At 45.7% G+C, this 21,073-nt stretch overlaps 1 protein-coding gene across 17 annotated transcripts in view; it reads right to left on the bottom strand.

Moving 5' to 3' along the window:
- Positions 1-670: 670 nt before the first annotated feature.
- The window catches only part of SEMA5A (semaphorin 5A), a 530,468-nt gene continuing 510,065 nt past the window's right edge, over positions 671-21,073 (bottom strand). For 16 of the 17 annotated variants that reach the window (XM_085001952.1, XM_085001944.1, XM_085001950.1 and 13 more), the window contains 5 exons: positions 20,175-20,345; positions 18,835-18,990; positions 17,142-17,189; positions 11,082-11,293; positions 7,330-9,168 (listed from right to left, as the gene is read on the bottom strand). In XM_085001952.1, the coding sequence (XP_084858078.1) occupies positions 9,049-9,168; positions 11,082-11,293; positions 17,142-17,189; positions 18,835-18,990; positions 20,175-20,345 (707 nt within the window). In that variant the 3' untranslated portion in view covers positions 7,330-9,048. Of the gene's footprint in view, positions 2,076-7,329; positions 9,169-11,081; positions 11,294-17,141; positions 17,190-18,834; positions 18,991-20,174; positions 20,346-21,073 lie in introns of those variants that run through there. The other variant, XR_014831038.1, reaches the window with a different exon arrangement.

Here is a 21,073-nt window from a genome sequence, read left to right as displayed (position 1 = left end):
TTGTGTACAGTTTTATTTTATTATGTTAATTTTAGTGTCTAAAATATTAAATTAATTTTCGGTCAATTGTACATTGAATACATGTGAAATTATACACATATTTATATATATTTGATGTATATATGTTTATATGCATACCTGTGTGTATATCTAAACACACACACATATGGAGAGAGAGAGGGAGATTTTATGGGATCATAACATTGAAATATGGATTTCAGGCTCTTCTAGCTAAGTTACTGTGCTGACTGGTAGTAAGCAATTCATTCTAGAAAAAAGCCCTCATTTTATGCAAGGAAGAATGGACTATATTTTCTGTAGAGAAGATCAACCTATTATAAATATAAATCCATCATGAAGGGTACAGGATACCAACACCTTGTAAATGAAAAAAACCTGATAGGTTTTCCACGGCCCACTTTCCTATCACCCATAGAAATGTTTGTAAAAGTTGTTTATGACATCAGAGTCATCAGGAAGCTGGTTGATCCGGTCTTGGCCTCCATACAAGAGGCCATAGCATCTGACCACACAGGAGCACGGTGTGGGGCGTACCCAGGAGGCTGCCTGCAGTCTCACTCTGATTAAATGCTCTCCTTTGATAGAGACGGCGCCTCTGCATGCCTGGGAACGCAGGGGACTCTGAGGTTATGCAAAGAAACATGCCAAATTGTTTCCTAAATGGCAGGATTTATTTCAATGCTCACGTACAATTGAATGAGACAAACTATTTACATAAAACGTAAGTACAAAAAATATAATACAATTTTTACTGTACATCGTCGGGATTCTCTTCTTTTGTCTCCCCAAACGGGGCTGCGGTGAAAGGAAGCTTGCTGGACTGTTGGCAGCACTCGGGATCATTCTTCATGAATTTATTCTTTAAAAGAGATGAAGAGGTTCGGGTTCTAGACATGGAATTTGCCAGGAGCAGTGAGTGAGTGGGACACGTTCACGTCTGTAATAACAACTCATTTTCCCTTATAAAAACGCTGGATCTCCCCAGCATTGAGAGCAGGGGAGAAAGGGTTTCTGCTGATGGGCTGGGTGACCTCCCCGTCCCCCCTTCCCTGAACTTCCATCCCTCGATCCCAGGCAGCAGGCCATGAGCTCATGTGGTGCCAGGACTGGGGGCTGAAGCCGATTTTGAAAACGACGTTATCTGTTGGGTGTCGTCCGACAACTGAGATGTAGACCTGGGGAGCTCCCTCGTGAGCCCTGAAGACCAGGGAACTGATGAAGAGGAAAGGGTACAGTGGAGACCCCTGGAAAATCTGCATTTCATACTTCTAACAACTAGCTTTCCAAGGCAGCCTTGAAAGTCAAAACTGAAAAATAGTGTGGTACACCCAACAGTCCTGAGGGAGAGAGGATTTCCAGAATCCCACAAGCCTTCCAACAGGGCAACCTAAAACTCGTGTTAGGGGAGACAGTGCTACCTTGTTCTAAAAAAGCTCATTATGATGAATACATATTGCCTTTAAAAAAATAATTTCAAGGTCAGTAACTTTCTGTAAGTTTACCAAGGGTTCAAGGTGGCTTTGGAGAAGGTTCAGTGAAAAAAAAAAAAAAAGAAGAAGAAACAATCCCGGATAAGTTTATTTTGTATCACAAAACAGCAACAGCAAATTAACACAGAAGGAGGCATTGAACAATTCATAACGTCTTCAAAAGTCACATCCAGTGGCATAACACGCAAGTTTAGTTAGATGCTTTTGAAGAATCCTACCTTGGACCAAGTTTGTGCCTTTTTCTGCCCAGGATGTAGACTTTTAGTGGTCAATGTAGATGCTTATGTTAAGGTTCATACTGTGCTTTCTTTCAAAGTGTGGAAGTTCAAGTTCGATTTTGGCCAAGTCACGTTACAGGGGAAGAGCTATCCACGTTAGCAGAGAAAACACTACTGGCTTTCTTAACCCAAACTGAGTGACAACTTCATGAACTTGGGATGCAGTTTTGACACTGACTTCAGACAGACAAACAGCAGGCAATATTCCCGGAAGTTCTCATCCATCCGTTGGCGCTGTACCAGTCATGACCAGCCTGCAAATGATGCTCCTTGCCTACAGACATGCCTGGAGAGGGACATCAACAAAACCCTCTAACTGCTAGAGGCAGCCCACTGACAGTGCGACTACAGAACAAGCACTAAGGTTGTTTGTTTGTATTTATTTTTGGAAAGTGTAAAATTAAAGCCGTGTCAGTTTCTGGAAGGCTGGGAGTTGGTTGACCTAAATTCTGAAGACACCATGGCACCCATTCTGGTACCACAGCCCCAGCGGGGTCAAAAATCACATCTGATGATGACGTGCTTTTTGTTCATTTTCTGTTCCTGAGTTCAAAGAGGCAGGGAAGAAAGATTTTCTTCAAAGTATAGCCAATCAGTCCTATGCTTTGAACCAATAATATCCAAAGGAAATGATCCATCATCGTCTTAAACAAGGCACTGGCAACTTTTTATAGGAAATTAAACTACCTTCACTTACTAATGATGCTCTCTTCCTAGGAACATGATAGAAAGATAGTTTGGATTTTCTGGAGCAGATTTTACTCCCAGCTTGTATTTATCTAACACGTGGACCATTTTGAATATCTACTATTTGGGCCATTTGGCATTAAGTTGCTAAAAAGCTGAGAAAGAACAGGACAGTGTTTGAATGGCTGGCCTCAGATTTCTGAGGAAGGAAAAGGCGGGATGAATTTTAGTTTAAGGAATGCCATTGAGTGTATTTTTTTTAAAATCTCTATTTCTTTCCTTTCATGTCTTAAAGTATCTTTGACTAGTTACCATTACCATGTTGTCGAAGTAAAATTTGTTTGCCTGACTGAGGATTGGCACGGAATCTGGTCACGGGTAACAAGCTTGATTGATTTTTCCTGGCAGAGCTAATGTGGTCTTTTGAAAATGCTATATGAGAGAGCTTTACCTGGGAACAGTGCATTTGGGTCACGGTGATTTTGGTTTTGATGATATGCTCTTAGACCTTTTGCAATGTGAACATATTTTCAAAAGAGAGTAGGTTCCCATTCTTAATGTTTCTGTAACATGTACCACATTTTTGATGATACAACCTATGACCATTAAAAAAAACCCACCCTGATCCATCTCTTCAAAAATATCCATAATGTATCTTTAACCTAAATCCATAAAAAAGGAGTGTGGGATAGAAAAATCCCTGCTAACAGTTCAACTTCACATCTGGTTCATTACTTTTCAATTCCTCCAAAAGGAAAGAAGCAAGGATTAAAGCAATATATTTGTTTGTGTTTTATCATGTTATCAGAATAGATGACCAGAAGGCCTTGGTTCTATATTTATAGAGTTATAAGACATATTTAAATCAATTATTATTAATGACCTCACTGGGAAAGAACAGCAGAAATAAATTCCTGGTCTCCTAATATTTCATCTTACGTAGTAACACACTGTGAAATATTTGGCATTCCCTTTTGTACATTTCTCGGACCAAAACAGATCTAACTCTCTGTTTCCCCATTTCAAAACACTAATCAGAGAAGCAGAGGGTCAGAAAGGCTTTCTAGTGTCTGATAATAGAAAATCAGAGGTAATCCATTTGGGTAATGTCATGTCAACATACATTACCAAGTCAACATGAATTATGAAATAATAGCTTAGAAAGAAAGAATAGTCTGGTTATGGCCAGTGAGATCTGTGAACTCCAATTTCTATCATCTTAAAAAAAAAAAGAGCTGGAGTTCCCACTGTGGCGCAACGGGATCAGTGGCGGCTCAGGACACAGGTTCAATCCCCAGCCTGGCACAGTGGGTAAAAGATGTCGATGGAGCTGTCATATAGGTCACTATTGCAGCTCTGATCTGATCCCTGGCCTGGAAGCATCCAGGTGCTGCAGAGCAGCCAAAAAAAAAAAAAAAAAAAAAGCAGAGAGTTTGCATATGAAGACATTTAAGGTTATTGTTTTCATTCCCTGCCTTCAAAGACAATGATTATTAGAGTTGTGGGATTCGAGCACAGTGCTGCCACCTGCAGAGCAGCGGCTCTGAGGCCGACTCAGTGCAAGGCATCCACCACTGCTACCTGTTGCCTCTGGCCAGGTGCCCCAGAGTCATCTTTTGAAACATAAAGACTGAATTCGATTTGGTTACCTCTAAATGCCACAAGAAAACCCCACTGAAATATAAAACACACCCTGGGGCTAAAAGAAAGTTGATGACCACAGGGCAAAGTCTATAAGTTTGACAGGGTCAGGGAAACGTTTGTGATTTGTTCGAAAATTGAGGAAAATGTCATAAAAATGCATCAGGATATTTGCAAATTCAAACACTAAGGAGGCTGCCCCTCCACTGTGCATTAAGGAAGTGTTTGCCCAAAGTGATGAGCTGAGGGCAGACTTGATATATTTTTAAACCAAACCTCCTTTGATCTGCCCTGCACTCTGACATGCCCCCTCCGGAGCCTCTGGGGACCTGGGGTTCCCCTGCTGAGGCTTTGAAGGCATCTGACCCACTAATTCAGCCAAAGACCCCAGTGGGAACACTCTCCACACAGGCTTTGATTCCTGTGAATTTCACCCTTTTGCAGATAAATAAGGAAACAGGGGCACCTTCGCCTGCACTCTGGGCAGTCGATGCCGGAGCATCCAGGGGTCAGACCCAGGGGACTGTGCCTGCCCATCACGGGTCCCCACCTGGGACTGTCCATATCACTTTGCTGGGAGTGGCCAGGTCCCCTTCTTTTCAAGGTCACCTCCCTCATTCTCTTCCTTCTTCTTTGGCATCACTGGTGAGTCAGTGGGGCCAGACCCCTGGTTCATGCCCACCCCACGGGCTGACCCTTCCTGGGGACAGAGGCTTCTCCGTGGCAGAGACGCCCTCACACTCACGCTTTACTGCTCCCAGTTCACTTAGCATCTGCCAACCCTCCACACACCCAGGGAGCCCTCTTTTTCCCTAGTTTTTTTTTTTTTTTTTTTTTGCTTTTTGCCATTTCTTGGGCCGCTCCCGCGGCATATGGAGATTCCCAGGCTAGCGGTCAAATCGGAGCTGTATCTGCTGGCCTACGCCAGAGCCACAGCAACATGGGATCTGAGCCGCGTCTGCAACCTACACCACAGCTCACGGCAACGCCAGATCCTTAACCCACTGAGCAAGGCCAGGGATCAAACCCACAACCTCATGGTTCCTAGTCAGATTCGTTAACCACTGAGCCACGATGGGAACTCCTTTCCCTGGTGTTAATGCCAATTCTAGTGACAAAATACAGGCTTATGGAAATGTTCCCGAAGGATCAGGAAGGTTCAGATCTTCCCTCCCATTACTTTCCAGGGGCAGCAGCACAGAAATAAGCCTAAAGGGAGTCAGACAACCAGGTAAGGAAACGCCCGAATCTGGGGGACACTGGGGCTTTAGGTAGTAGCGCCTGATCCTGCACCCCCAGAGTTCACGGAGTCCATGTCTTTTGAGTGACACAGCCCTCAGTGTCATCAACACCATCAACCAGCACTATTTTGGGGAGGCCTCCTGCAAGGATTCTGTGGCACTGTAGGGGGGATAGTAGACAGTGACTAGTCTAGTCCAGAGAAAACACTGGACACTGGGAATCACGTCCAAAAAATTTAAATGTGAGGCTGAAGCCAGTTTCCTAATGGACACCAGCCAAACTTCAACTGTCTCCAGAAATAACCTTAGACATTACACTGTGATTATTGTCATTTGATGTTAAGCTCAGAGAGATGCAAATTAAAAGTATTAGTCTCTATTTGTGCTTCTTCTACCAGAAAGACAGAAAGAGAGAGGAAGTAAAAGAGAGAAAGAAAAAGAAAGAAAAAGAGAAAGAAGGAAAAAGAAAGAGAGAGAGAAAGAAAAAGAAGGAAGGAAGAAAGGGAAGGAAAAGAACAAAGGTAAAAAGAGAATGAAGAAGTCACACAGAAAAATGGGACAAATGTTGGCAGAAATCCCAACCATCACAGCCTAAGGAAGGGCTGCTGTAAGAAGGAGGTTCCAGCAGAAGTGGGCAGATACCCCCGTGAAACCTCATCACATGGAAGCTTAATGGGGGGAGGCATGGACACATAAGCAATAGCTCCACAGTGATGGGAAAACAGAAGTTACTACATAGCTTGTCAAAATACTTAGATGATAGCTAAAACTATTCTAAACCAATTGATATCCTGTAAAATAAGTGAGAGGGACGGAGGGGGGAGAGAGCAGAACAATTTTCTTTTGAATAGAGTGTTAGGGAACAAAAATGAGTGATAATCGTAAAGGTTTACATAATGAGTAACATGAAAATTCTGTTGTGGGGGAGGGTGTTTTCCCTGGTTATTGCATAGACTGATTAAAGATCAACTTGGATGTCATTTAAAAAGCATTTCCCATCAAATCCAGTAATGCTGTTTTGAAATATCAGTATTCTTCCTCTTAGGGAAGATAGAATGACCATTTAAGTTTAGAAAGTGTTGCAGGAGAGGAATTAAAACAACAGCTAAAATGTGCTACACAGTAAGGGCATTTTTCTTACAGGAAAGTGATGAGGCAGGTAGCAGCATCCAATGAAAATGCAACCTAAGAACAATGAGAAAACGTCCTGGCTATATTCACCTCCTAAGTGTGGACTCTGCATGGAGACAGAGCACGCTCACTCAGCATACAAAGGAATGTGGGGTATGTATCTTGACCTCCCCGATGGAAAGACCTGGAACACCATTCATTTGAAATCTCTCAGACCTCTCAGATCCCACTTGCAATTTCAGCATGAATTTTAGTAGAGCTGTTTCTGAAAATCTGGGTATATGAGAATATTTTGAACGCAACAACACTCATTTCTAAGGATAGGATTTTTCATTTTCTTTAAGTTGAATAGGTAAAAACATGTATGCTAAAAGTCTGTGTTCCTCAAGGCCCATAGTATATGTTTTCAGAGATCTGAAGCTTCATTTTATCAATAAGAACATGTTTGAATGTCCACCCAGGCCTTTGTCACAGCACCCAGAGGCATCAAATGAACAGTTTTAATCTTCTTCTAACTTTCAGTAATTATTCACCTAACTGCCATATGTTATGTATCAGGTTTTTTTTGTGAGTAATCAATTCTTTTTTTTTTTTTTTTTTTTTTTTTTTGCTTTTTAGGGCTGCATCCATGTTATAGGGAAGTTCCCAGGCTAGGGGTTGAATCGGAGCTGTAGCCACTGGCCTATGCCACAGCCACAGCATTGCAGGACCTGAGAAGTGTCTGCAACCTACACCAAAGCTCATGGCAAAGCTGGATCCTTAACCCACTGAGCAAGGCCAGGGATCCTTGTGGATCTTAGATTCGTTTCCATTGAGCCACGATGGGAACTCCCTATCCTGTTTTATTTTTTTTTCTTCTGGGGACACCACCAAATAGTATCATAACACCTCTGAAATGCTGATGAATGATTGAAGCTCAGAACTACAGGGATCATTAAAAACTGGATACCCTGATTTCTCAAGGTACTTCTGGAAATGCTGTTGCCCCCATGCAGGGAGAAGGGGGAGTGGGTGGGTGGGAAGGCAGCACTGAGATAAAAAACAAAAGGCACCAGAGCCAAACATCTCCTCACCTGACCTGGAGGCAGCAAATGACAGCTTGGTACATGGGGAGCATTTCATTTTTTCTTCTTTTTTTGTCTTTTTGCCATTTCTTGGGCCACTCCCGAAGCATATGGAGGTTCCCAGGCTAGGGGTCTAATCGGAGCTGTAGCCACCGGCCTACGCCAGAGCCGCAGCAACGCGGGATCCGAGCCGCATCTGCAACCTACACCATAGCTCACGGCAACGCCGGATCCTTAACCCACTGAGCAAAGGCAGGGATCGAACCCGCAACCTCATGGTTCCTAGTCGGATTCGTTAACCACTGCGCCACTAGGGGAACTCCATGGGGAGCATTTCAATAGGTACAGCAATGAGCTGCAGAAAGCCAACTTTGCACGTCATCAATGCTCTTGTTAGAGGCTGACTGCCATACAGGAGTTCTATCAGGGCGATGTAAAATTAAAAAAAAAAAAAGTTGCTTTTCATTACACGTAAGTTCTTTCAAAACTTTCCATAACATGGAAAATAAAAAAAAAAGTTGTTTTCAATTCTATTTCAGTCCTTTCAAGACTTTCTTCATTGGCATCATGAATGTTCAAGATTCTTCTTTGCAGAGAAAGGAGAGGTGTAGAGTCTATTATCCAAATGTTAAACAAGTGGTTATTTTATGGAGTGTTTCTTGGGGATGCTACTCTGGACCAGAGAGGTGGGCTTCCAAGCCAACCACGTGGCAAGGAGCTCCCTGAAATGTCATGACATCCATACGTCAGAATAAGGCTGGCTTCACAGGAACCTGTAGAACACGTGCCCCCTTCACGGAGTCTGTACCTCTGCCCTTAACACTCCCCTCCCCCAGAGAAAACACAGTGACCGCGTCAAGACCAAGGGCGGGGCACCTCACCCTCCACACCATCACCTCTGCAGGTGGTTGCAAGCCAAGCTAAATCTCTGGTGTCCTCAGGCAAAAATCATTCCAGGTCCAAACACACACAGGATAATCCAGACCGAGAAGATGGAGCTCCATGGTGAGTCTTTGTACGGCCACATTCATATTCTTCATTTTATCAATATTATAAACCAGGTGGAGGTTGGGGGGTGGGCTCTCACATAAAGTGCCGATTTTCTTGAATTATATCATCATGAAGATTTGCGCTCATGAGCAAGAGGATGTTCATATTTCTAAAGACTCCTTCCAATGTGGGTGGTACATTTACAAAAAAGCTCAAGAAAACAACTGACTCGTTAGAAAAATGGACTCAACACAATAAAGAGATTTCACACCATGGCTCATTAAACAATGACGGAAAATTGTAGAACAGATTTTCGTGATGCCATGTTTAGACGATTTGTTGCTTTTAAGGACGAGCGTTTTTGGCAGCGATGGGATACGTGTGGCTTGAAATGCACTTGGAATGTTTCCAAACTCCATCTCTGAAGTGTTGGAGACATGGGCAGGCGTGGAGAGCAGGCCTCGAGGAACTGGGGAATTACAAGAAGCCAAAAATAGAAGAGCTCTTAGTACTCATCATAGTTATTGAGATCTGTGAAGTAGGCGTTGGAATAGGTCTTCCCAGTGAGATGTGGGTTGAAATATTTGTTTCTTTCCTCCAGGATCAAGTTGTTTTTGTTAAATGCCTATAAAAAATTGAAATAAAATAGAAGATTTAAGAATACTCAGTAAATATTTCAGAAAAAGAATATAACTACGAGACAATACAGGAGTTCCCATCATGGCTCAGTGGTAACCAATCCAACCAGTGTCCCTGAGGATGTGGGTTCGATCCCTGGTCTTGCTCAGTGGGTTAAGGATCTGGCATTGCCATGAGCTATGGTGTAGGCTGCAGATGTGGCTCAGATCCTGCATTGCTGTGGCTGTAGCGTAGGCCAGCAGCTGAAGCTCTGATTCGACCCCTGGCTTGGGAATTTACATATGCTGTGGGTGTGGCCCTAAAAAGACAAGAAAAAAAAAAATTAGAGAGAGAGAGAGAGAAAGAGAGAGAATTACAGTTGACCTTTGAGCAATGCAGGTGTTAGTGGTGTCAACCCTCCTTGAAGTCAAAAAATAAGTATAACTTATAGTCAGCCCTCCATTTCCCTGCTTCTTCCAGATTGGAACTTCCTCTGTTATCTGCAGTATTGCATCCTGGATTCAAACGACCCCCTGACATGTAGTATTGTCACATTTAATACTGAAAAAAACTCCACATCAGTGGACCTGCACAGTTCAAGGGCCAGCTGTATGCTGAATTTGAGTTCTCTTGTAGGGCTCATTATTGAAAAATGAGTTTTCTCACTTACTTGTCTCTCACATCATTTGCTTTGATGAGGACTTGCCTTGTAACTACAATGAGGTAGGTTTTCATACCAGTCTATTTGTGAATTTTACTCTACTTTTGAACTTGAGTCAGGAAGTTTCCAAGAATTAGAAAACCTAAATTGAAACCTCCTGGAGACCTAAAACCAGTGATTTCAAATTTGCAAACACTTTGAATATTAGCATTTATAACTAAGTAAATTTTTTTTTCTTCCTTTTCAGAGCCATGCCTGCAGCAGATGGAGGGGTCCCAGGCTAAGGGTTGAATCGGAGCTGCAGCAGCTGGCCTATACCACAGCCTCAGCGACGTGGGATCTGAGGCCATGCCTGCGACCTATACCACAGTGCACCAAAACACTGGATCCTTAACTCACTGAGCGGGGCCAGGGATTGAACCTGTGTCCTCATGGATACTAGTTGGGATCTTTCTTGCTAAGCCACAATGGGAACTCCCTGAGTAGGTATTTAAGCAGCTTTCTGATTGCCATGGTACACTGATGAGGGATTCTGCAGGAACTTTTTTGATTAAATGCAGGAAATGCATTTGAAATAGGCTTGAGGAATTCCCACTGTGCTTCAGCAGGAGAAGAATCTGACTAGTATGCATGAGGATGTGGGTTCGATCCCTAGCATTGCTCAGTGGGTTTAAGGATCCAGTGTTGCTACAAGCTGCAGCAGAGGTCGCAGATGTGGCTTGGATCCAGCTTTTCTGTGGCTGTGGTGTAGGCTGGCAGCTGTAGCGCCGATGACCCCTGGCCTGGAAACTTCCAATATGCCATGGGTGTGGCCCTAAAAAAGGAAATACGCTTGAAAATTAGTTGAAGATTGTCTTTATAACGCCGCCCTGGTGATCCCTGCAAGGGACCTGTATGTCCTCTGACCAAGCGACTGGTCCTCATTCCGCTGCCCAGCGTGTGCGGGTCCTGAGCGTGGAGGGCTTCTCTTTGTGCCAGCCCTGCTTGGATGCAGAGGCACAGCAAGGGCAGCCTGGCCGGTGACCAGTGACCCTGTTTTCCAGCATTTTCTATGTTGCTATTTCCATGACCCACTTTCAACCTAATTCCCATTCTGAGAAGCCACCTTTCCTAAGGCACAGCAAAGCTCCAAAGGCCATTCATCATAAACAGAGCCCTTTATCTTGTCCCCACCCTACCACCCATGCCACCAACAACCCCGGGGGGTCCACCGACCTTCTTTGCACACCTGGCCGCAGGGGTGGCCGCTGATCCCTTACCTTGATGGCCTCTACTGAGTCATACTTGTCCAGTTTGTTGATGTGGTTGGTTATGCTGGTGTTGAGAGGGGCGGGCGCGACGGGGTGGATGACGGTGGCGTCATGGGACTGCTGCTGGTACCGCTGGCAGTAGGTGTAGACGAGCAGCGTAAGAAGGCAGCCCAGGATGGAGCTGCTCAGCCCCACGGCGATCATGTGGAACACGCTGAACTCTGCGGAGACAGGACCACGGGGACCCTGGTCAAGAGCCCTCTCCGCCACAGCTCAAAGGAAAAAGGAGGATGTGGCAGAAAGCCCCGCATCCATTCCCAAACGCAGGGAATCCCAGGACCCTGTACAATGTCCTGAGCAAGACATTTCTCTGCAGTGAGCACCGGCTACAGTTTAAGTCAGCGCCCTTACGGAGGATAACCTACTTTTTGAATAGGTTCAAACAATCACCTTCATACTTTAACAGAGACAGTTTTTCAAAGGCTTGAATGAGACTGTTCTTCTGCTTCAAGTGAAGCATGATCCACGGTCTAGGGAACATGTTTTCTTTTTTTTTTTTCTGGCTTTTTGGGGCCACACCTGCAGCACATGGAAATTCCCAGGCTAGGGGTTCAATCGGAGCTGCAGCTGCCAGCCTACACCACAGCCACAGCAACGCCAGATCTCTAACCCACTGAGCGAGGCCAGGGATCGAACCCACGTCCTCCTGGATACTAGTCAGGTTCTTAAGGGGCTGAGCCACAAGGAACTCCCTAGGGAACACGTTTTCCATGTTCCTAACAAGCTGAGGTTTCCTGCCTGCAGCGGGACTGTGTCCCAGGACCATGGAGGATGCCTTTATTGCTCTTCCATCACTGCTCACCCGCAAGCTGGGCTATTGCCCCCTCTCCTTTATCATTTCATTTTATTTCAAAATGTGTTCCAATATGTCATTCTTAGGTTTCCATTGCATTTTTTGAATATGGATAGACACACACTGCATAACATTAGAAAGTACAAAAGCGTATACAAGAATAAGTCTATTTTTTTCTTTCCGAGAGGGAAACTGTGCTTTTCCCAGTGAAATTCTGCGCTCTTAGATGCAGTGTGTGCACGTTGTAAATATTACTGTCCCACTTTTCTTCACTCCTGTTGCATTTCTTTTCTTTTCCTCTTTTTTTGGTCCTTTGTCTTTTTAGGGCTGCCTATAGAGGTTCCCAGGCTAGGGGTCAAATCAGAGCTGTAGCTGCTGGTCTACACCACAGCCACAGCGATGTGGGATCTGAGTCACATTTGCAAGCTACACCACAGCCAGATCCAGCAAGGCCAGGGATCACACTGGTGTCCTCATGGATACTAGTCAGGTTCATTAACCATTGAGCCATGATGGGAACTCTGCATTTCTTTCTTATAAAGAAAATGGGTTATTCCAAAGAAATAAAGGATTTGTGGCAAAGGAATATGAACTTGTAAAGGTCGTGAAATGACCCTCCTATTTTTATAGTGTTTTTCCCTATTTAATTATACCTTTATGTTTTTTGAGTTATAAATATAAAATGTTGAAAAGCTGAGCTGACATGGACCTATGTCTCTGCTATAGAATTGGTTTGAGCGACATCAAGGGAGCATAACCAATGCTGCTTAATCTCTGAAAAAGAACTACAAAAGAGAGAGAGAGAAAAAAAAAGATATTCATGGTGTGTTGATAAAACACTTTCCAGTCAAAGCTTTGAGCCTTTCAGGGAATAAGGACAGCATCTGAACCTTGTCTGTGAAGCTGAGATTATTGAAAATCAGGCAAAGGAAAACAGGACCGCGTGTTTTCTCTGTTGGCTTGGCACCGCAGTGCTAACCAGTCGCATAAGGATTGCCAGCTTTCTGTCTCCACTGCCCAGGCCTGATGATCTGGTTCTCTCCCAAGGTGTCCCCTCTGTGCACCACCAGGGGGCCAGTATCACCCTTTCTCCCCGTACCTGTCCAACCGGCATCTGAACGGGACCACTGAAGATGCTTGCTGGGCATCACTGCGGGTGTGGGTGAGTCCCACTGGACCACATGGGGAGGTCCCCTGGGTGCTTGTGGAGAGACCTGTGAGTTTGTCCCCTGCACCCAGGCCCTGGGATGCCTACACTTTAATCACCTGGGCTCGTCCCTGGGAGCCCTCTGATTTGCCTTTGCCTCATGTGTGATTTGCAGCACAGGCGTCATATCCCTCATCCATCCCGAAACCGTCTAAGCGTCTTCCACTAAGCTGCGCCCCTTTGCTGCTCCTGGACACCGTGGTCTGGGGCCCTGGGAAATGCACTTGTTCCACCTGGTGGATGCATGCCGCGCGGAGAGGGAGCCTCCTCATGACCAACACACGCTCATCCACACCGAGACTCCAAACTAGTGGTTCCTAATGCAGCTTCTTGTGTCTGCACCAGACACCTGGGGCTGAATAACCCAGGACGACCCTACTAGAACATTCCACAAGTTATCCTCCAGCCCGACACCTGTCTCAACCATTCACTTCTCTATGATTTGGTCCCTGGTTTAGCAAAGTGAAAGGAAGCCATGAATCTTTGGTCTTTCCGGATTGTGACTGGAGGACTGGACATCTCCCAACCTGGGATGCTGGATAAAGCATCCAAGGGCCCTTTCACCTGCAACCACTAGAAGCTTTGACTGTAACCCTGAAGATGTTCTCGAGACAGGCCAGGGAGGATTTCACACATGTTGGCTTTTCTCCATACTTTAGCCGACTGGAGTTCCCCAGAGTCAGTGCCATGTACGGAAAAAAGAACTTCGGCTGCATGGATAACATACTATATTTTAACAAAGGAAGGTGTAGGACTCTCTCCATATGCAGATACTTTGTCATTAGTCAAATGAATCATGCCTGCAGGTGCCTGGGGAAGGCTGGGGCCAGCTGACATCTTTATGATGACAATACAGTCTTTGTGTCTCATGCAACTAAAAATGAGCCCTCCGAGTTGAAACATTCCAATATGTCTGCAGTTTTCCGCCCAAGGGGAAAGTAATACCCATTATAGCTTCTTTAAATGTGCTTAGGCTGGCTCTTGGCTTTGACTATTCTCTTTGCTCTTGTTTTTGGCCAGTAAAGCTAGAGGAGAGACCAGTTGGTCCAACTGGCTGATTTTCTGTGCAAGCAGTTTGATTGATTTGTCAACAAGCTGAAAAAAGGCCTCCAGGATGGCCTCCCAACATCCCCAAACATCCTTGCTAAGTAACCGTTTTCTACCCCTCGGCCCTGCAACAGCTTCATCTGACTTCTTAGGCGTCTCCTCTGCTGTGTCAATGTCAGCTGCCTAACGAGCTAAAAAATCAGTCCTGAATATTGTAATTAAAATGTATACGATTGAATCAGTAGCACCTCAAAGCTTGATTTGGTGCAGGCTTTGGCCCAGCTGGTTCAGACACGGAGAAGCTGTATTTCAGGATGGAAGTGGGCTTTTTGGCTATGGCCTTGGGGGTGCCCAAGACCTTGGAAGGACTCCACTTTTATTTTATTTTATTTTTTCATTTTTAAAGTTTTGTTGAAGGCCGGCCAAGGAAAGTGGTTTTGAACCTGTGTTAGGCCGGGAGGGCTGCCTGGACCTCCCTCAGAGCAGAAGTCCCTACAAACTCTGCTTACGCTGGACCCTAGACACAATCCTTAGGGATGCTCAGCATTGCGACTCTTCCTGTGGTGCTTGAAGCTCCACTGGGATCCCAGCGCCTGGATCCAAACCCAGCCCCGCTTCAACTGTGTGTGTGAACCTCATCTCTGTGACCCTCATGTCCTCATTTACAAAATGCAGGTAGGAGTTCCTGCTGTGGCACAACCGATCTGTAGCGCTAGGACACGGGTTCAATCCTGGCCTAGCATCTCCCATTAAAGGATCCTTCGTTGCTGCACTGGCAGCATAGGTAGGTCACAACTTCGGCTTGGATCTGCTTCCTGGCCCGGGAACTCCATATGCCGAGGGGAGGCCAAATGACAAAAACAAACAAACAAAAAAATGCAGGTAAAAAGATGTGGTTGCTCTGCTTCTCTAAAAATCTCTGAAACCTGGTCACCTCACTCACATGGCAGAGAAGACTGACCTGACCATTTGCGGCAGAATGGACCAGAACTGCCAGGAGAGCATCCATTAGCAGCTTAACCTCACCCGCTTGTCATGGCAACATCACTGAAGAGACTGGATATGGAGCGTGGCCTCCAGACCCTGTGCAGGTGCCACGGAGTTATGCCCCATATTACTCACCTGTCATGGGAAACATGCTCACCTCCAAACCTTCTCTAGCTCCAAGGGTTTTCTGCAGAGAACTGGGGGCTGTGGCAGCCCCATGCATGCTCTTTGGGAGGACGAAATAGGATACACCTCTTGTCATTTTACGCAGTGTCTGGGACATAGTGGCGGCGGATGCAAAAACACTACGGCCACTACTGTTTTTCTGTGAATGAGCCCACGTTCATCTTGCAGCTGGATCCTGGGCTGGGGGCGGGGGGCGCAGCCTGTGAACTCACTGAGTTGACCCACCTCAGGCACCTGACATCACCCTTCTCAGGATGTGACTTCTGGTTTCAGAGGGGCTGGAGCTCTTTGAGTCCCCATTGTAAGCTCAGCACCCTCACAAAACTGGCAGAGTGGTGCTTAGCAAAGATAAGAGAAAGAATGGAGTTTACCAGATGGCTAACTAAACAGATAGAATGCACCAGACTCTTTTTTTTTTTTTTTTTTTTTTTTTTGGTAGGGCCACAACTAATCAAACAAATATACTTTTTTTTTTCTTTTTTCTTTTGGCTTTTTGGCTTTTTTAGGGCCACACCCATAGCACATGGAAGTTTCCAGGCTAGGGGTCGAATCTGAGCTACAACCACTGGCCTATGCCACAGCCACAGCAATGCCATATCCAAGTCGAGTCTGTGACCTACACAACAACTCAAGGCAACGCTGGATCTTTAACCCACTGAGCGATGCCAGGGATTGAACCCACACCCTCATGGATCCTAGTCGGGTTCGTTACTGCTGAACCATAATGACAACTCCACATAGCACACTCTTAATAGCATTACCTTTCTCAAACACACCTACAAAACTGCAGCTTCCTTAGGAAGGTAAGGAGAGACCAAAGCCTGTTGCACTGAGCTGAATAAGACTCCCCACTGAGAGGTGGATTATGCTAGGAATGGTTTAAGTACAGTCATCGGTGACACACAGAAGATGCTGGTCTTGTTTGTGGCTCTTGGCTCTGATCACCAAAGGCAGACCAGGGCTGGGCTCTGATCAGTGGACAGTCCGCCCTCCTATCCAGACAGGACTGAAATAGATGGGAAAGTCCAAAAGCATCTGGATCTGAACCAGAGAATGTGATTTCTGTCATTCAAGATGAAAGGAAGTTTGAAAAATACCTCTAGAGATACAGGTAGAAACTTTTGCCCATAATAAAATTGTCACATTTGTCATTTCAGCAGATTGGAGATTGGAGGCTGACTACCATGGATGTGTACTACAAATATAAACAAAATAGTTGAAGTCTGTGTTACTCTGGGAAATCTAACTGTAACTAATACCGCTGGATCATAAAGCTCACATCCGCCAGAAAACACCTGCAGGGCTTATTAAACCGCAGAGTGTGGGGGAGCTCCCACTGATCCCTGGCCCAACGCAGTGGGTTAGGGATCTGGTGTTGCCACAGTGTACCATAGGTCGAGACTGCGGCTCCGATCCCTGGCCCAAGGAATTCCACATGCCACAGGGTGGCCAAAAATGACCAACAAAAAAACCCCAAAAATCCATAGTGTGGGGTCCCACAAAGAGGTTCTGATTCTGCAGCTGGAGGTGGAACTGAGAATCTGCATTTCTACCAAGTTCCGAGGTGACACTGATGATGCTGGCCTAAGGATCCCCCCTGGGAACCACTGATCCAAGCATCAAATACAAACTCCTAATATTTATAGTGCCAGAATACAGTGTTTGGATACAGGAGTTTCATGTCCATTTTTCTTGGCCAATAGCAGAAATATCATATGACACATAAGGGAAGAGAAATGATTGGAAACCATCAAATACATGAGAAATTAATTAAAAAAGAAGAACTCACCTCCACACCTTTTCTCTTCTATGCTGCTGGATCTCGCCACTGATACTTCTGGAAAAACAAAAATTCAATCACAATGTGTAATGAGTGCTGGGAAGGAAAGTCAGGTTAACGATTTATTTACAAAATGTCTCATGATTTTGAATTTCCTGTGAGTCAAAGTTTCCAAAGGTCTGATTATTTTTTGTTTTGCTTTGTTTTTGTCTTTTTGGGGCAGCATCTGTGGCATACAGAGGTTCCCAGGCTAGGGGTCAAATCAGAGCCGTAGCTGCTGGCCTACACCACAGCCACAGCATCGCCAGATCCAAGCCATGTCTGTGACCTAACACTACAGGCTATGGCAATGCCGAATTATTAACCCACTGATCGAGGCCAGGGATCGAACCTGTGTCCTCATGGTTCCTAGTCAGGCTCATTACCTACTTCTGAGCCACAACAGAACTCCCCTGATTATTTTTAAAAAACATATTTTGTTGTGTTAACCAACCAGAGATGTATTTGGTCAAGGTCACCTTGACTGTGAAGGGGTGAGATTTATTAGCACAAAAGGGGGGAAACAACACTATGGTCTCTTTTGCTGAAACCTGGGCATTAGTTTCAGAAGGATGTGCTGAGGTTCTGTCACAATGTATTCTGCCAGCTGTGGGACCCCACAGCATTTGCCTGCGATGCTCCTGCCTCAGATCTTGTGTCTCATCAAAGCCAGGGGTGTCCTATTCCCTGGGGAGGGGGACCGCTCCCCCAGAGCTCAGAGGAAACTGCCGCAACAAACCATGTGTCTGCTCAGGGCCCATCCACACTCTCTGGCATGGCCCAGGTGAAACCCACAAGTAGCGTGCCAATACAGGGAGGGAGCCACCTAAACATTTAACCCCGAGGATAAACACCACTGCAGAAGTCCCAAAATGTGATTTTTTCCTTTGATAATAAGAATGAAAAATATGTCTGGTTAATAAGGAAACACCACCAATAAATACTCTTGCGCTTCTAGACCACAGAAGATTGAGGTGCCTTATGAGGTAACTTTCTCGAAATTATCATCTTTTCCATAAATGGAAGAAAACAAGGTATGGCCTATCATTACTTTGTAAGAGGCTGGTCTCTGCTATGGTCCACCTCACAGTCCTAAGGCAGGTGTTGGGCACGTGGGACACGGTGTATGAGTGTCTAGCACCATATGCCTAATGAGAACGTGTGACAGGTGACTCTCACTATGAACCTCGATTTCGCATGGAAGAGCCTGTAGCAAAGGGGCCGGCCAACTTCTTCTCCAAGAGGAGAGCACGGATGGGTATATAATGTATTTTCCCAAATATATTAAGGTTGCAGGAAGAGAATGGCCCTTTCTTCTCTGTGCAAACACATATGCACAGCATTGCTGAAGCACTGACCTAATGGTAAAATAACCGAATACCTTATTGTCATTTTTTGAACAAACTCTTCTATTGTCATCATGAAATTGTAGAACACATTGTGCTTAAAGATATCTTCAAACTCGTGACCTAAATTCAGGTCTACAGCCACTGTTGTTTACAAATCTATAGTCACCTTGAAACCACAAGAGTTGATTGGATCATCTCTGCGTCACCCAAACGGGACCTCAAAAACCAGATAAAACTCCCACGTATGAATCATTTCCTCTGGAAATGTTGGAAATGATTTTGTGTGCCCTGACCAGCATCCCCCACCCCCTTACCTGGGATGAAATTGGAATCAAAAACACACGGCCGGCTCTCTGTGGTGTTTCCGGAACACTGGCCGCCCACGGGGTAGAGAAGAACGCACTGGCGGACGCGGATCTGGACTCCAGACACATCACACTCGGACCAGTCTGACCACTCCGACCAGCTCTCTGCAGCGGCCAGAAGAAGAGAGCAGATGCAGCAACAATACCCACCAAGTTCGAGTGACTTGGAAGCTCAGGCAGCTCACATACATGAACTTTTCATACAATGTATGTTGTGGGTCTGGGCATAAATAAGGTGGACTCGTGTCTTTTGAACAGACCAGTAAATAAAATACCTGGGGGCATGAATAAAAGAACTTGAATGCTTTTGATTAGAAAGAATGTGTTTAAAATACATTTTCCAGGAGTTCCCATCGTGGCGCAGTGGTTAACCCATCCGACTAGGAACCATGAGGCTGCAGGTTTGATCCCTGGCCTTGCTCAGTGGGTTAAGGATCCGAGGTTGCGGTGAGCTGTGGTGTAGGTCGCAGATGCAGCTCACGTCCCGCATTGCTGTGGCTGTGGCACAGGCCGGTGGCTACAGCTCTGATTTGACCCCTATCCTGGGATCCTCCATATGCCATAGGTGCGGCCCTAAAAAAAGCCAATAAAATAAAAAATAAAAATAAATAAATAAAATACATTTTCCAAAACCCACATTATTTGAATGCTCTCAAGTAACTGGATGAGTCATTCCCAAAGCTAATCTGTGGGCAGTGCATGATCCTTCTGTGGTCGGCAGAGCCATTATAAGTGTGGACACTATGCTCAATGCTTCCCTGGAAAAGTCCCACAGGCCTCAGCGTGCAGGCAAGAGAAATGATGGTGCAGGAATGAGAAAGGCCTGGATGCTGAAAGGGGTTCGAGCTACTTCAAGTACTTTCTCCCCTGTTGTGAAAACAACTCTGCAGGGTCAGTTCACCCAAGGCAGGCTGTTCTTGGGGGTCAAATTCATGTTCTCCCATGTTTACTGTCACTGAAGCACATGGGATCCACGTGCAAGTCTGGGTCGAGGCTGAAAGATGAGCAGCTCTGGTCACTTCACCCCAAGGTGGAAGATTCAGTAGGATGTGTGACATTCACCCGGGCCCAAGGATGTGTGGAAAGAGAGGATTAACCCTCATTTTAAGGAAGGAGGTTGAAAAAAATGAGCTCTCAATATCCCTTCTGAACTATTCATGGTATAAATAAGATGTTTTTCTACGCAACTTGCTTCTTTCCTCTTTTTAAATGGAAGCATCATCTTTGCAGTTCAGGGAACTTTCGGCGATCACCCTGGGGTTTTGATCCAGTCAGCAGGGGGCGCTTACCGGGGCAGGGCTGCGTGTTGCAGAGTGCCTCTTCCGTGTGCAGCCCCAGGCAGATGTCCCCTCCGTAGGCGGGGGCTGGGTTTGTGCACGAGCGTGTCCTCATGTAATGTCCACCTCCACACGTCGCCGAGCACTTTGACCAGGGCGACCAGCAGGACCACATGCCATCCACTGGGAAGGGACATAGAGTCACATCACTTCCGAAATCTAATCTGACCCCCTGCTGGGGCTGCAGAGAGGCTGATGTGCAGGTTGCTGGGCACCCTACTGGCCATCCCTGGAGGAGATGTGGGGTCTTGCCTGGCTTTGCATATGCCTCCCTATCTTTTTTGCAGTCCTATTACTCCTTTCAGGAAATATTTCTAAGAGTGTAATATGCAAGCATGAGGATGACCAAGGAGGGCATGTATGTACATAGTGAAAGCCCAGTCCCTGGGAATGACCTTGAACCCTTTCTGCAGCTGTCAGCTAGCTCTCACCCTCCTTCACTGCACGACCCAGTCGGCCAAATGAGACTTAGAGGCGAGGAGAAGTAGTTTCTTACTAACTGATTCTGACTTGCTGCTGGACAACAGGATGGAGAAAAGCTAGCAGGTGCCATGAGGACGGACAGAAGGACACTCTATAAACGCAGGTACTGCAGACCTACAGCATGAGGCTACAACAGAGTCATGAGACGGATCCTAGGAACGGCAGCCAGACTTCAGATTGAACGTGAGGGTGAGTTTTCTAAACTGAACGGTTCCTTGACTATGGGTGTCCACCCTGGCTTGTAAGGCCAAGCGTTGCTGTTTTCTCCAGGGGTCCTGGTAGCTGGAGTCAGCCAGCCCACCTGGATCTGGAGAAGCTCAGCGCTTCATCCTGCAGTGGCTGATGTCGCCAAAACTGAGACCTCACAT

Source organism: Sus scrofa, chromosome 16 (genome assembly GCF_054392235.1).
Source record: "Sus scrofa isolate SSC_HxYL_T2T_F1_AM1 chromosome 16, Sscrofa_HxYL_maternal_Yorkshire_Landrace_v2.0, whole genome shotgun sequence".
In the NCBI taxonomy this organism is placed as follows: Eukaryota; Metazoa; Chordata; class Mammalia; order Artiodactyla; family Suidae; genus Sus; species Sus scrofa.
Note: the sequence above shows the minus strand (reverse complement) of the source record. Positions and strands in the feature narration are given on the sequence as shown.